The sequence below is a fragment of the Crocodylus siamensis genome, chromosome 4, assembly GCF_052110815.1.
Source record: "Crocodylus siamensis isolate JL-2025a chromosome 4, ASM5211081v1, whole genome shotgun sequence".
Taxonomy (NCBI): Eukaryota; Metazoa; Chordata; order Crocodylia; family Crocodylidae; genus Crocodylus; species Crocodylus siamensis.
Window position 1 is genome coordinate 1,483,326 of NC_143398.1, and position 12,031 is coordinate 1,495,356.

A 12,031-nucleotide genomic window follows, 5' to 3' on the forward strand; every position below is an offset into this window, starting at 1 on the left:
GACAACGCATGTTCCCTTGAGCCAGAAGAGAAAGTCTGCTTGAACCCCCTGAACTTGAACCTGCCCTTGCTGCTGCCCCCCCACCAGGCCTGGCAGGAGGGTCACAGCGGCACGGGGGCAAAACGCCCAAACCGCTGCAGTACTTGCAGCTCCTTCTGCAGCTGCCGGGGACCTCCAGAGATCAACCCCATGCACGGGTGGCAACAGCCCCTACAGCACGGGTCCCCCTGAGGCCACCCGTCGGGTATCCCCAAATCTACCCCCCACCCCCAGCTGCGCTACACAGCTGTGGGGGCTAATTCTAGTCCAACCGCAGGCTGAGACCAGATCAGCCCTGTCCAAACCATCTCAGACACGCCATCATCTAAGCTCTACCTAAAACTATTGCGTGTGCATGTAAAACTAATAGAAGGAAGTTATTTCCCCCGCACGTGGCATTGAAGTGGGGGCTCGTGGCCACCCGCTGCGGTGGGAGCCGACAGCTCGGCCGGATCCACCCGGGACTGGACGCGGGCGCGGAGGGAAGGGGCGCGGGGCGCTCTGGAGCAGGGAGCGAGGGGCTCGGCCTCCGCATCACACCGGCCTGGACCTTAAAGGCTGCAAGGGGGAGAGGACCCCATCACTCGCTCTTCCAGCCCATGCTTGTATCGGTTCAGAAACCTTTGCCCCCAGTCCCAGAGCTACACAACTTGGGTTTGGTGCGTGGGGTCCCGTGGCCTGGGAGCCAGCCCATCCCGCAGGCCTCCCACCTCCAGCCCTCAGAAGCAGTGCAGCCCAGTGGGGAAGTGCCCGAGGGCCGTGGCCGAGCCGGCGTGCCCGGGCTGCAGCCGCGGTGCCCCTTGTCCGGGGACCGGCTGGGCACTGGGCAGGGGGGCAGGAGCAGGCGGTGGCAGGAGAGGCATCACAGTGGCACCGGGCGGCAGAGCAAGGGCACTGCTGGGAAGAGCACAGCAGGGCGAGGCGTGCAGCGGGGGCCATGCCAGGCTTGGCTTCCAAGGGGCAGGAGACGGGGGGTCACCCGGTGCCAGACCTGCGGTGGGAGAGCAGGCGGTCAGCCCGGGCCATGAGGAGCCCGTGAGGGTGCCCCTGCCCTGGGAGACACGGCACAGCCATGCCTGGGGGTCCGGCTGAGCTCCTTCCTCCCCCTCCAACACCCCCCAGGCTCCCTTTGTGCAAAAGAAGGGGCTTCCAAGAAACAAGCCCACCCCCACCTCCCTGCTCTTGAGGCCTGTCCCCACGCCCAAACCCAGGGCACAGGGGAGCCAAGACCCCCCGGACGCGGGGGCCAGCTGGCGAGACCCCTCTTACCGCAGCCCAGCAGAGAGGCGTGGAGACGCCGCGGGGGTGCCGTGACGTGGAGGCCGGCGGGGTTGAGGCCACCCCAGCCAGGCAGGGGCACCGGGGCGGCCGGCAGGCCCTGTGCAGGGCAGGAGGAGAGGGGGGCATTCATGCACCAGCGGGGCTTGCTTCGTGCTGGGCACGAGGGGGTCGCAGCGCCTCCCGGGCCCCCGGGCAGGGAGGAGGCGACCTGGGCACGCTGCTGAGCTGCCCCCGCCAAGCAAGGACGGGAGGGACCCACCTACCTGAGCGGAGCCGGTGCCAGTTCCCGGGGGGGGGGCACAGCCAGCAAAGGCCTGGGCCGGCGCCCAGGGGGGCAGGGTCCGGTCGCCGCGCAGGCCTGGGGAGACAGCAGGGGAGGACGGCTTGCGGGCAGGGTCCCAGCAGGCATCCTCGCTGCCCCAGTCCCGCGGGGAATCAGGGGCTCCCCCGGGGCCGGGACTTGCCAGCCGTCACGCTGCCCCTGCGGTCCTTCGGCGTCTCCCCCGAGCGCCGTGGGCGAAAGGATGGGGGGCCTCACCTGTCTGGGCAGCTTCCAGGCTCACTTTCGCCTCCCGCCTCCACTTGGCTCTTCGGTTGGAAAACCAGACCTGGTGCCGGGGAAGGGAGAAGGACTTGCTCATCATCCCAGCTCTGCCCCCTCCACCCGGCTGTGCCCTCCTGCCGGGCTCCAGCTCTCAGGTGCTCCTTGCAGCCCCGACTGGGGCTGGGGCTGGGGCTGCGTGAGGGTGCTGCGGGCATAGGGTGCACGTCTTGGGGGCACGCAGGACGCGAGCGTGGGGCACCCGCAGGAGGCCTGGGGGTCAGTAGGGTCAGAGAGGAGCGGGGCTGGAGAGGCAGGATCCGCCGTGCACAAACCAGCCCAGACAAATCCTCGTGTAACCTAGTACTGAAACTGCACAAAACTGCTTGCATTACATCTAAAGGATGAATTCCTGGCCTCTCCTGACGGCGGCAGAGACCTGCGAGCCACGTCCTGTGTGAGCACGGCCCTGGGAACCGCAGTGAAAGACCTGAGTGCGGATTCTCTCCAAAATGCTCAGGAGTTTTAAGCTCATCTAAGGAGTCAGGGAGCTTTCCCCGTCACTGCCCAGCCAGAGCTGAAGGGTAGAGGAAGGCGACCGGCATCCTGGGCTGCATCAGCAGGAGCGGTGCCAGCGGGTGGAGGGCAGCGATTCTTCCCTCCGTTCAGCACTGGGGAGGCCACATCTGGAGTCCCGTGTCCAGCTGTGGGCCCCACTGCAGAAATGATGTGGACATATAGGACAGTCCAGTGGAGGGCAACCAAAATGGTTGAGGGGTTGGGGGACAGGACTACTGAGGAGAGGCTGAGGGAAATGGGCTGATTCAGTCTGGAGAAGAGAAGACCGAGGGGGATTGAACAGCAGCCGTCACCTCCCTGCCGGGGGCTGCAAAGAGGAGGGAGCTGGGCTGGTCTCAGTGGGGGCAGACGACAGGACAAGGAGCAATGGGCTCAGGCTGCAGCAAGGGAAGTTGAGGGTAGATATTAGGAAAAACTCTCTCACTAGGAAGGTGGTGAAGCACTGGGACAGAGAGGTGGTGGACTCTCCATCCTTGGAGGTTTTGAAGACCCAGGTAGAAAAAGCCCTGGCTGGGATGGCGTAGTTGGGGCTGGCCCTGCTTGGAGCAGGGGGTTGGGTCCTCCTGAGCTCCCTTCCAGCCCTCGTTGTCTGTGACTCTGGTACGGCACAGCACACTCACTAGGGAGCCCGAGCTGCGGTCTGCTCTCTCTCCAGCCCTGATGCAGCTGCCAGGGCCAGGCTCTGCGGGGACACTTCCCGAGCCAAGCCCATCCCTGCCCTGCAGCCCTGGGGCTAATAAAATGCACCCCTGGAGGGTGACGCAGCCAGCAGCCTGCGTCTCCCGTGCCTTGTCCCCGGTGCAGGGCGTTAGCAGGCACAAACAGTGCATCGGAAAGACTATGGGAGTGTGCATGCAAGTGTGTGTGTGTGTATGTGTGCATGAGGCTATGGAGGGGCATGTGTGTGTGTATGCACGTGTGGGTGTGTACATCTGAGAGCCTGGCTGTGTGCGCACATGCATGTGTCAGGCTAAGGAAGGGTATGAGTATAGATGGGTGTGTACATCTGGGAGACTATGGGCATATGTGTACATGCATGTGTGCATGCGCACATGTGTGCCTGAGACTATGGAAGGGGGTGTGGGTCGGTGTGTCAGACTATGGAGGGGTATATGTGCGGATGGGTGTGTCTGTCTGAGAAACAATGGGTGTGTGTGAACATGAATATGTGTGTGTATGTGCATGTGTGAGACTGGGGGGGTATCAGAATATAGATGGGGGTGTGTGCATGTGGGTGGGTGAGAAACCATGGGAGTGTGTGTGTGTGCACACGTGTCAGACTATGGAAGGATATGTGTGTGGATGGGTGTGTACATCTATGTATATATGCCTCTGTGTGTCTGAGACTATGGAGGTGTGTGGGGGTGTATGGGCACGTGTGTGTCAGACTATGGAGGGGTGTATGTGTGTATATCTGAGAGACTATGGGCATGTGTGTAGGTGTGTGTGCGTGCATCCGTGTGTGTGTACCCACGCATGTGTGTCTGAGACAATGGGGAGGTATGTGCGTCTTTGTCAATGAACAGGTGTGTAAGATAACATGGGGAGGGGGGTGTGTGTGAGACTTCGAGAGTGTGTGTGTACATCTGAGACTGCGTGTATGTGTGAGAATATGTGTGTGCCTGAGACTACGGAGGGGTGTGTGAGTGTGTATGTCTGAGAGCACGCACCTGCTCATGTATGACTGAGACTATGGGGGCCTATGTGCGTGTGTGTGAACGAACAAGTGCGTGAGAGAATAAGGTGGAGTGGGTGAGACTATGGCGGGGTGTGCGCGTGTGAGAACGTGTGTGTGTGAGAGAATATGTGTGCATGTGTGTGAGAGAGAACGTGTATGCATGTGCGTGTGAGAAAATATGTGTGCGTGTAACAGAGCGAGAACACGCGTGCACCCCGGAGGTTGCGGGCGGCCCTGGCAGGCGGGTGCAACCAGACGCCGCCGTCCAGGCTCCACCACGAGAGGCTCAGCGCTCACGGCCTGGAGCACGCGCGACGCGACACAGGCCACGAGGTCCTGTCCCTCCGCCCGGCCCACGGCGCCGTGACCTCGGGCCGGAGCCGGAGTCCAGCCCGGGGCGCCCTCGCTCCGCCTGCCTGGGCCGCGGTGGGTGGCCGGCGCCCGGGCGTTGCCGCCACTGGCTGAAGCAGGCCCTGCCCAAAGTCGGACCCAGGCATCGCGAGGGGCTAGGGAGGTGGCTGGGGCTGGGTCCCTTCCACCCCGGCTCCCTGGTGCCGGGGGCTGGCCGGGGCCCGGGGAGATGCGCAGAGGGGAAGGGGCCTGCCTGCTGCTTCCGCCCGCGCGTACCAGCTGCTCCAGCAGGCCTGTCCCTGGGCACACCCTGCTCTCCCACTCCCGGGAGCCGATCCAGCCCCCAAGCAGCCTGTCTCGGCCAGGCCCCTGTGTTGCACGCTCGGCGCGTTCGTCCCCGTGCTCCTGGGCTCGCGGTCCGCTACGTGTGCTCACTCGCACGTGCTCACAGGCTGCCCGGCTCCCGGGCGGCAGGGCTGGCCTCAGGGCGGTGGCTCCCACTTACCCGGACGGTGGGCTCGGGGAGCTGGGTAGCCGCGGCCAGGCCCTCCCGGGTGCCGGCGTCGGGGTACTGCCCGCTCTGGAAAGCTGGGAGGGAGTGGGGGGAAGAGCTGCAAGGCTGCCCCGGGCGCTGGGCCTGCCCCCACCCCGAAGCCGCAGGGACCCAGGCCTGGTTCCCACCGGGGGTCCCTGCCCCCTCCCTCTCCAGGCCCAGCCTCTGGAGAGAAGCAGGAGGCTGCCCCCGACCTGCAATAACTCGCCCCGCGGTCCCGCCCCTCCGGGCTGTGCGTGGGGCCCCGCCCGAGACAATCACCTTCCTCCAGGGCCAGCGACTGCGCGGCGGAGAAAACCGTCCTGGGCCTGGCCCGGCCGCGCGGCGGCGAGCCCCGGGGGGCTTCGGGGCCGCCCGGAGGACGCTGGGCCGCTGCTGAGACCCCGGCTCCTGGCAGGGAAAGGCACATGGGAGATAGGGAGGTGGGGGCATCGGGGATGAGTCCCCGGGGGGCATGAGGCTGCCCCCCTTCGCGGGCCGCCCCCCGCCCCCGGGGCTCACCCGGCGGGGCAGGACGCGCGGCGAAGGCGCCGCCCGGGGCCAGCGGCAGGCCGGGGGGCAGGCTCCTCAGCACCCGGTTGATGGAAGAGACCTGGGCGGAGAAGATGCTGGGAGTCACCTCGGGGGCCCTGGGGCCCGTCCGGCTGCCCCGGGCCGGGGGGAAGCAGCTGGGGGCCGGGCACGCCCGCGGCGCGGTAACGGCACCGGGAAGCAGCCAGGGGCCGGCGGGCGGGGGCCCCGCGCCGGGCTGCAGCCATGCCCTCCCTCCCGCCCCGCGCCTGGCCTCCCCGCGCACCCACTCACGCTGGGCGTGCGGTGGCTGGCACAGACGCCCTCGGCCTGCAGCCGCCTGCGGATCTGCCACGCGAAGAGCCCCGGCTGGTCCCGCTTCAGCCGGGCGATCCGCGCCACCACGGCGGGGGTGGCCAGCCGGGCCCTGCGGCCCGCCGCCGCCTTCGGCCCCACGGCCCCGGTGCGGGAGTAGCGGCCCAGGATCTTGCTGACGCAGCCGCTGGAGACCTGCGGGACCAAGAGGCTCGCGGGCGCGCCCCTCGTGCCCGCAGCCCGGCCCGCCCGCGCGTGCCCGCGACCCACCTGCAGGGCCCGGGAGATGTCGCAGGCCCGCACGCCGCTCGCGGCCAGCTCCACGACCCTCCTCCTCGTGCCCGTGGGCAGCGGGCAGCCGTTCACGAAGGCCCCCCCCAGCTGGTTCACGCCGCCGGCGCCTGGGGACAAGCCCAGGAGAGCAGGTGGCGGGGGCAGCGGGGGGTGCGTGCCCGCCACCGCAGCGGCCTCCCCAGGGCCCCCAAGAGGAGCGGGGGGCCTGCGCGGGGGGCTGAGGCCCGTCCCGGAGCATGCCCCCTTTTGTCGCCTCGCCTACCCCCGCTCCAGCTCTGCCCACCCCGGGGCGCTTCCGCCCCCTCCGGCGGCTTCCGCGCCCGGTGTGTGCCCGGGGCAGGCCCTCGCCGGCCCAGCACAGGCCCCAGCGCGGCTCCAGGCCCTCGCCCCTCCCAGCCTCACGGCTGCTCCCGGGCCCGGAGCTCGGCTTCCCGCCGCCGCGGCGGTGCGGAGCGGCGAGCTGGCCTGCCGGCCGAGCGCAGCCTGCGAGCCCAGAGTCGGGGCGGCGGGCAGAGGGCTGCCCCGGGCGGGCGGGCGCCGCCCCGGGGGTACCAGGCCCGGGGGCCAGCACAGCCACGGCCTCGGGAGCTGCAAGGATGGCGCGGAAGGGCCGAGCTGCCGCCCCCGGCTGCCTGCCGCCTGTGCCGGGCGGTGAGCGCCGGCTCTGCCCCGTGGGTCAGGAGGTGCCCATGGACCGGGGACTTCTCTCCCCACGTTTCCTTCTTTCTCCCCCTTCTGGGACTGTCTCCAGCAAAAGCGTGGCAGGGCAACTACCACCCCCCGCCCGCCCCAGACCACCCGGCACGGCTCGTCCCCACGCGGGGAGGGACGCCGCAGCCACCTGGCCTGGTGCCGCCTTGCAGCGAGCTACCTCCTACCTTGACGCTGCATCTCGACCGGAGCCCGGGCTAGGCCTGCAGCACCTTGCAAGAGGGGAGATTTTTAGCGATGGGGGAGGCCGCTTGGCTGCACGCCCACCCGCCCTGCGACAGCCTGACGCGGGGTCAGCGGTTTGCAAGAGCAGCCAGGCGGTGAAGGAGCCCGTTTCAGGGGAGACCCGCGGGGGTCAGGCTCCGCACGGGGCTTCCAGCACTTGTGATGTCGGGTCTGGCTCCCAAACCGGCGCGGGGCCCCGGCCAGCGCGCCCACGCCGCTCCCACCCGTGCACGGGCGCGCGTGGCTTCCCCCGCTGCTCCCGACCGCGGCTGCACCGGCGCGGCCGGCCCTGCCGGGGGCTGCGAGCCGCAGGCCGGCGCTCGCCGGCTTCCCGGGCCGGGCCGGGCCGGGCCGGGCCGGGGAGAGGGGCGCGCTGCGGGGGCTGGGGCCGTGCGATGCCCGACCCCCTTGCTCAGGGGCTTCCCGTGGGGTTTTACAGCCAGCTGTGGCTACGCCTCGGCCGGGGGGGCCAGCTGTGGCCCTGCTCGCGGGGCGGCGGACTCCCGGCTGCGGAGGCCACGGAGAAGCCGCGGCGCCGGCGGCACTTCGCGGCGGGCCGCGGCTGCCCGCGCAGGCGGAGGAGGAGAGCGGCAGCGGGCAAGCGGCGGAGCCCCCGAGCCCCGGGGCAGGCGGGCTCCGTCCGGCCCCCGAAGACGCGCCGCCCCCACGGACCCCCGGCCCGGCCCGGCCGGCGCGCGCGCGTGCACACAAGGGGACGCACAACCGCGCCGCGCGCGCGCCGGCCCGCAGGCACCCTCCCAGGCAGGCGCGCGGGCCCGCACCGCCGGCCCCGGCCCGGGGTGCGGGGTGCGGGGCCGGCGCGGGGATTTCAGCACCACGCGCGGGGACAGCGCCGCCCGCGCCGCCGGGCCCGGGGTGCCGCGCGCGACCCGCGCCGAGCACCCCGCGCGCTCCCGCCGGCCGCGCGCTGCGCAGGGGCCCGGCCCGGGCCGGCGCGCCGGGGGGGCCGGGGCCGGGGCCGGGGCCGGGCGGGCCGGGGGCCGCCCGGGGCGCCCGGGGGCGGCGGCGGGGCGGTGCCGGGGCGCGGGGCGGCGGCGGGCCGGGGAGCCGCCAGCGCGCACAGATGGGCCCTCCGCGCGGATCAAAGCGCCCGGCCCGGGCAGCAAGGCCAATATTTGGAGAGCAAATATTAGCCCTCGCAGCAGCCCGGAGGCTCCGGCTCCGGCTCCGGGCCCGGCCGCCTCCGCGGCCCCCGCGCTGCCAGCCAGGAGGCCGCCGGCTCCCGCGCCATATGTCCCCATTACACATTAACCACAGCCCTCGGGGCCCGGCTGCAGCCGCCCGCCCCGCCGAGCCCCCCGGGCCGCTCCCGGCGCCGCCGGGCCCCCGCGCCGCCCCGCAGCCCCGTGCGTAAAGGCGCGGCCCGGCGCCGCCGCTCCGCAGCCCCCGCAGCGCGCCCGGCCGGCCCAGCTCCGGGGCCCGGGCCCGCGCCCCCCCCCCCCCCGCGCCGGCCGCGGCGCCCCTCGGCCCTGCCGCGGGGGCGCCGCGGGGGCGGGGGCGCCGCGGGGGCTGGAGCCGGGGCGGGGGCGGCTGCAGCCCGCAGGCAAGCGGCCAGGCTGGGCTGGGCGGCTCCCGGGGGGGCTCCGAAATGCTGCCCGCCTCCCCCCGCCACACCCACGCCCTCCGCCAGCCGGGTCGGGCCGGGGCGGAGGGCCTCCCCCCCGCCCCCGCCCCCGCCCCCGCGCCCGCGCCGCCGGGCCGGGCCGGGCCGGGCCGGGCCGGGCCGGGGGGCTTGCTCCCAGCCGGGCAGCGCTTGCCCTGCCCAGCCCCGCGCCGCAGCGCCCGCACCCTCTGCCCGCGGGCCCTCACCTGCGCCCGGAGCCCGGAGCCCGGACCCCGGCCGCCGGCGCGGGGCGGGGCGGAGCGGAGCGCCGCTCGCGCAGATGGCACGGTCTGCCGGGCGCCCGCCGCACGGTGCAGCTGGGCGGCCTCCCGGCAGGTGCGTCGGGGGTGGGCCCGCTCGTGGGCACCCCGGCGGTGCCGCGCACGGCCCTGGCGCGGGGTAGGGCTGGCGAGCCTCGGCCCTGGGCCGGGCAGACCCGGCGCCGCGGGGCAGAGCGCGGGACGTGACGGGGCTTCCCCGCTCCTCTCGCCCCGCAGCCTTGGCGGGCCGGGCCCCGCTCCCTGCCCGCCCCCTCGCTCCACGCCCGTGCCCCGTCCCGCTGGACCCGCCGAGCTCTCGGCCCCCGCGAGCCCCACTCCGGAGCCGCGGGCGGGCACACAGCGGCTGTGGAGACGCGGGGTTTCGCGGGGCGCGCCTGCTCTCCCGGCTCCCTGGGGACCTCTGCCCGCGCCGCCCCCGGCTCCAGGAGCCCAGGCCGAGCTCCTCCACGCCCCAGCTCGCGGCGCGGGGCGGCTGCGGGCCCCAGAGACCAGCGCGGGCACCCCCGCGCCCGCGCCTGCAGGAAGGTGCGCAGCGTCGCGGCGCAGGTGGCCGGCCTGGCTCGGCCTTCCCGAAACCGGCAGGAGCCTGAGGGCGGGCGTGGCCCCCCCCCCGGTAACGCTTGCCCCAGCATCACAGAAAGCAAAGGCTGGCAGGGAGCTCGGGGGTCGCGTCTGTCCGAGCCGCTGCCCCGAGCAGGGCCAGCCCCGACCCCATCATCCCAGCCAGGGCTTGTCTAGCCGGGTCTTCCACGCCTCCAGGGATGGAGCCTGCACGCCGCTCTGGGGAGCCTGCTCCAGTGCTTCCACCCTCCTAGTGAGAGAGTTTTTCCTAATGTCCGACCTCACCTTCCCTTGCTGCAGCCTGAGCCCACTGCTCCTTGTCCTGGCCCACCGAGACCAGCCCCGCTCCGTGCTCTGTGCAGCCCCCCTGCAGGGAGCTGAAGGCTGCTGCTCAATCCTGCCCTGAGACAGGAGGATTTAGGATCGTGTAACTGGGGGGGGGGGGGTTGCACCTCCCCCCGTGGCGCTGGGGGCTGCAGCCCCGGCTGGGGCTGGGGCTGGGGCTGGGCTGGGCCGGTGCTCCCGCCGCCCCGACCCGCGGGGCCCTGGCGGGAGGGACTTGCCCCGCGCTCAGGCTCAGCCCCGCTGCGCTGGGGCAGGGAGGGATTTCCCCTGCTCAGACTGGCCCAGACCGGGGGGGCTCCCCTTCCCCTGCAGCGGGGGCACGGGCACGGCCCGGGCTGGCGGCCCGGGGCTGTGGTGCGGCTCCGAGGCCGGACACGGGGTTTGTCTGGCCTGGTTTGGACGGGGCCGCCGCTGTCTCAGGGCCGGACGTGGCCCCGCAGCTCCGTGCCGTGATCCTCGGCCCCAGCCGCCGGCTGGGCAGGGCTGCCGGGGCTCTCTCCCCCGCCTTCCTGCCCCTGCGATGCGGCGGAGCTGAGCTAGGAGCCTCAGAGACAGCGGGGGTCGGGGCGCCCAGGGCCGGGCTGGCTGCAGCTCCGGGCGACTGGCTGCACTCAGGACCCCCGTGCACCCTGCCGGCCGCGTCCCGGCCCCTGACGGCTGCCTCCAGGGCCGTGCTCGACCCCCGGCTGCCCTCCTGCCACGCCGAGACGAGTGCCCCTGCCCAGGCCTCCCCCGTCCCTGCCGTCCCTCCGGCAGCCGGTGCGCCCCTGTCCCCCGGGCCAGGCACCCTCAGCGAGGAAGGGGCGGCGGGGACGAGGATGCATGGCCCTGTGGGCTGCAGGGCTCAGGGCCGTGGAGACAGGGTAGGGGCCAGTGGCAGATTGCAGGGAGACCTGGACGGGATTTGGGGGCAGCTCCAGGGGGTGGGAAAAGCCACTTCCCCTCCACGCCCGAGCCCAGGAGCCCAGGCCAGGAGGGACCTGCCATGTAGGCCAGCCCTCGCAGGATGGGCCCCGACTGCGCCCGCCCAGCCACGGGTCTGTCCCACCTGCCCTTGAGCACGTCTGGGGCACTCGGGGGCCCGTTTCGATCCCTGACCAGCCTCGGACAGAGACCCCCCGTCTCCAGCCTCAGTTTCCCCTGCTGCAGCCGGAGGCCGCGTCTCCAGCCGCTCTGTCATCACCCTTCAGGATCAAATCCGCCGTCGGGCCTCTCTGCTCCAGGCTCGATCATCCCAACCGGCCTCCTGTCTCTCGTCTCCCGGGCCCCTGCTCGCGCCTGCCGCGCCACCTGGGCTCTTCGCAACCTTCCCCTACCGCGGGGCAGCCCGCTCAGCCCCCGACCCCACGACACCGCTCAGCCGTGGGTTTCCGAGCCTTGTTGTTACCCCCAGAGCAGGAGCCACGTCCCCCCGCGCCAGCTGCCGCGCGCGTGGCCGCAGGGACCTCGGCACGGCGGGAGCGGGGGCACGGTGGTCAAGCTCTTCCTCCCTCCCAGCCTGGGGGTCTCTGCCTCTGCGATGCCACAGGCTTGTTGTCTTCAGCTGAACAAGGGGCTTCTGGTGATCCAGGGGCTGCTCTGCACTTAGCAAGAGGCCCGAAGAAGGCGTCAAAACCTAAGAAACAGGAGAAAACCAGGCAGGGGTGAGGGAGACCCCCTGCCCGCCGCCTGAGTAGGAGAGCACGTGTGAGAAAAAGCACAGGGCAGGCTCCCCTTACGCGCTGGACCGTCCACGATAGCCACGGCCAGCTGCCAGACAGACCCGCCGCGCAGGACGCCGGGTCGGGCCGGCCCCAGGCGTGCCAGGTGGATCCTGAGGGGTCTTGTATCCAACCTGTGAGATGTTTTTAAGGAGGCAAACTTGCCATTTCTCAGACAGGGACCGTTTCTCCAGAGACGCTCGGGCCAAACCCTCCGTGCGCTGGAAAGCGGGGTTTCGGAGAGGCGTAGAGCTGGGACCCCCGGATGGGAGCGGGGCAGGGAGGGGGCCCAGGCCGGTGTCCCGACCCCCCAGGCACAGCAAAGCCCCCACGTGGCCAGGAACTGGGGAGACGGCACTGACCCCAGCACTGGCTGGGATGCAGCTGCGGGGTCACATCCAGTCCAGCCCCCAGCCCGAGGCGGGATCAGCCCCGTCCAAACC

At 71.7% G+C, this 12,031-nt stretch overlaps 1 protein-coding gene across 1 annotated transcript; it reads right to left on the minus strand.

Moving 5' to 3' along the window:
• Positions 1 to 363: 363 nt before the first annotated feature.
• On the minus strand, positions 364 to 6,379 carry PAX4 (paired box 4). The gene is made up of 10 exons (XM_090046322.1): positions 6,307 to 6,379; positions 6,118 to 6,248; positions 5,827 to 6,042; positions 5,524 to 5,614; positions 5,284 to 5,412; positions 4,975 to 5,057; positions 1,859 to 1,928; positions 1,584 to 1,678; positions 1,309 to 1,417; positions 364 to 1,030 (listed from the first exon to the last, which is right to left on the minus strand). Exons 1-10 carry the CDS (start codon positions 6,377 to 6,379, stop codon positions 759 to 761), a joined length of 1,269 nt encoding a protein of 422 aa, XP_089902448.1. The 3' UTR covers positions 364 to 758.
• Between the last annotated feature and the right edge of the window lie 5,652 nt (positions 6,380 to 12,031).

Coding starts and splice junctions, on each gene's coding strand:
- PAX4 (XM_090046322.1), bottom strand. CDS start 6,379: ATGCTCCGGGACGGGCCTCAGCCCCCCGCGCAGGCCCCCCGCTCCTCT. Junction 5,615..5,826: donor CCAGCCACCGCACGCCCAGC/GTGAGTGGGTGC, acceptor TTCTCCGCCCAG/GTCTCTTCCATCAACCGGGT. Junction 5,058..5,283: donor GTCGCTGGCCCTGGAGGAAG/GTGATTGTCTCG, acceptor ACTCCCTCCCAG/CTTTCCAGAGCGGGCAGTAC.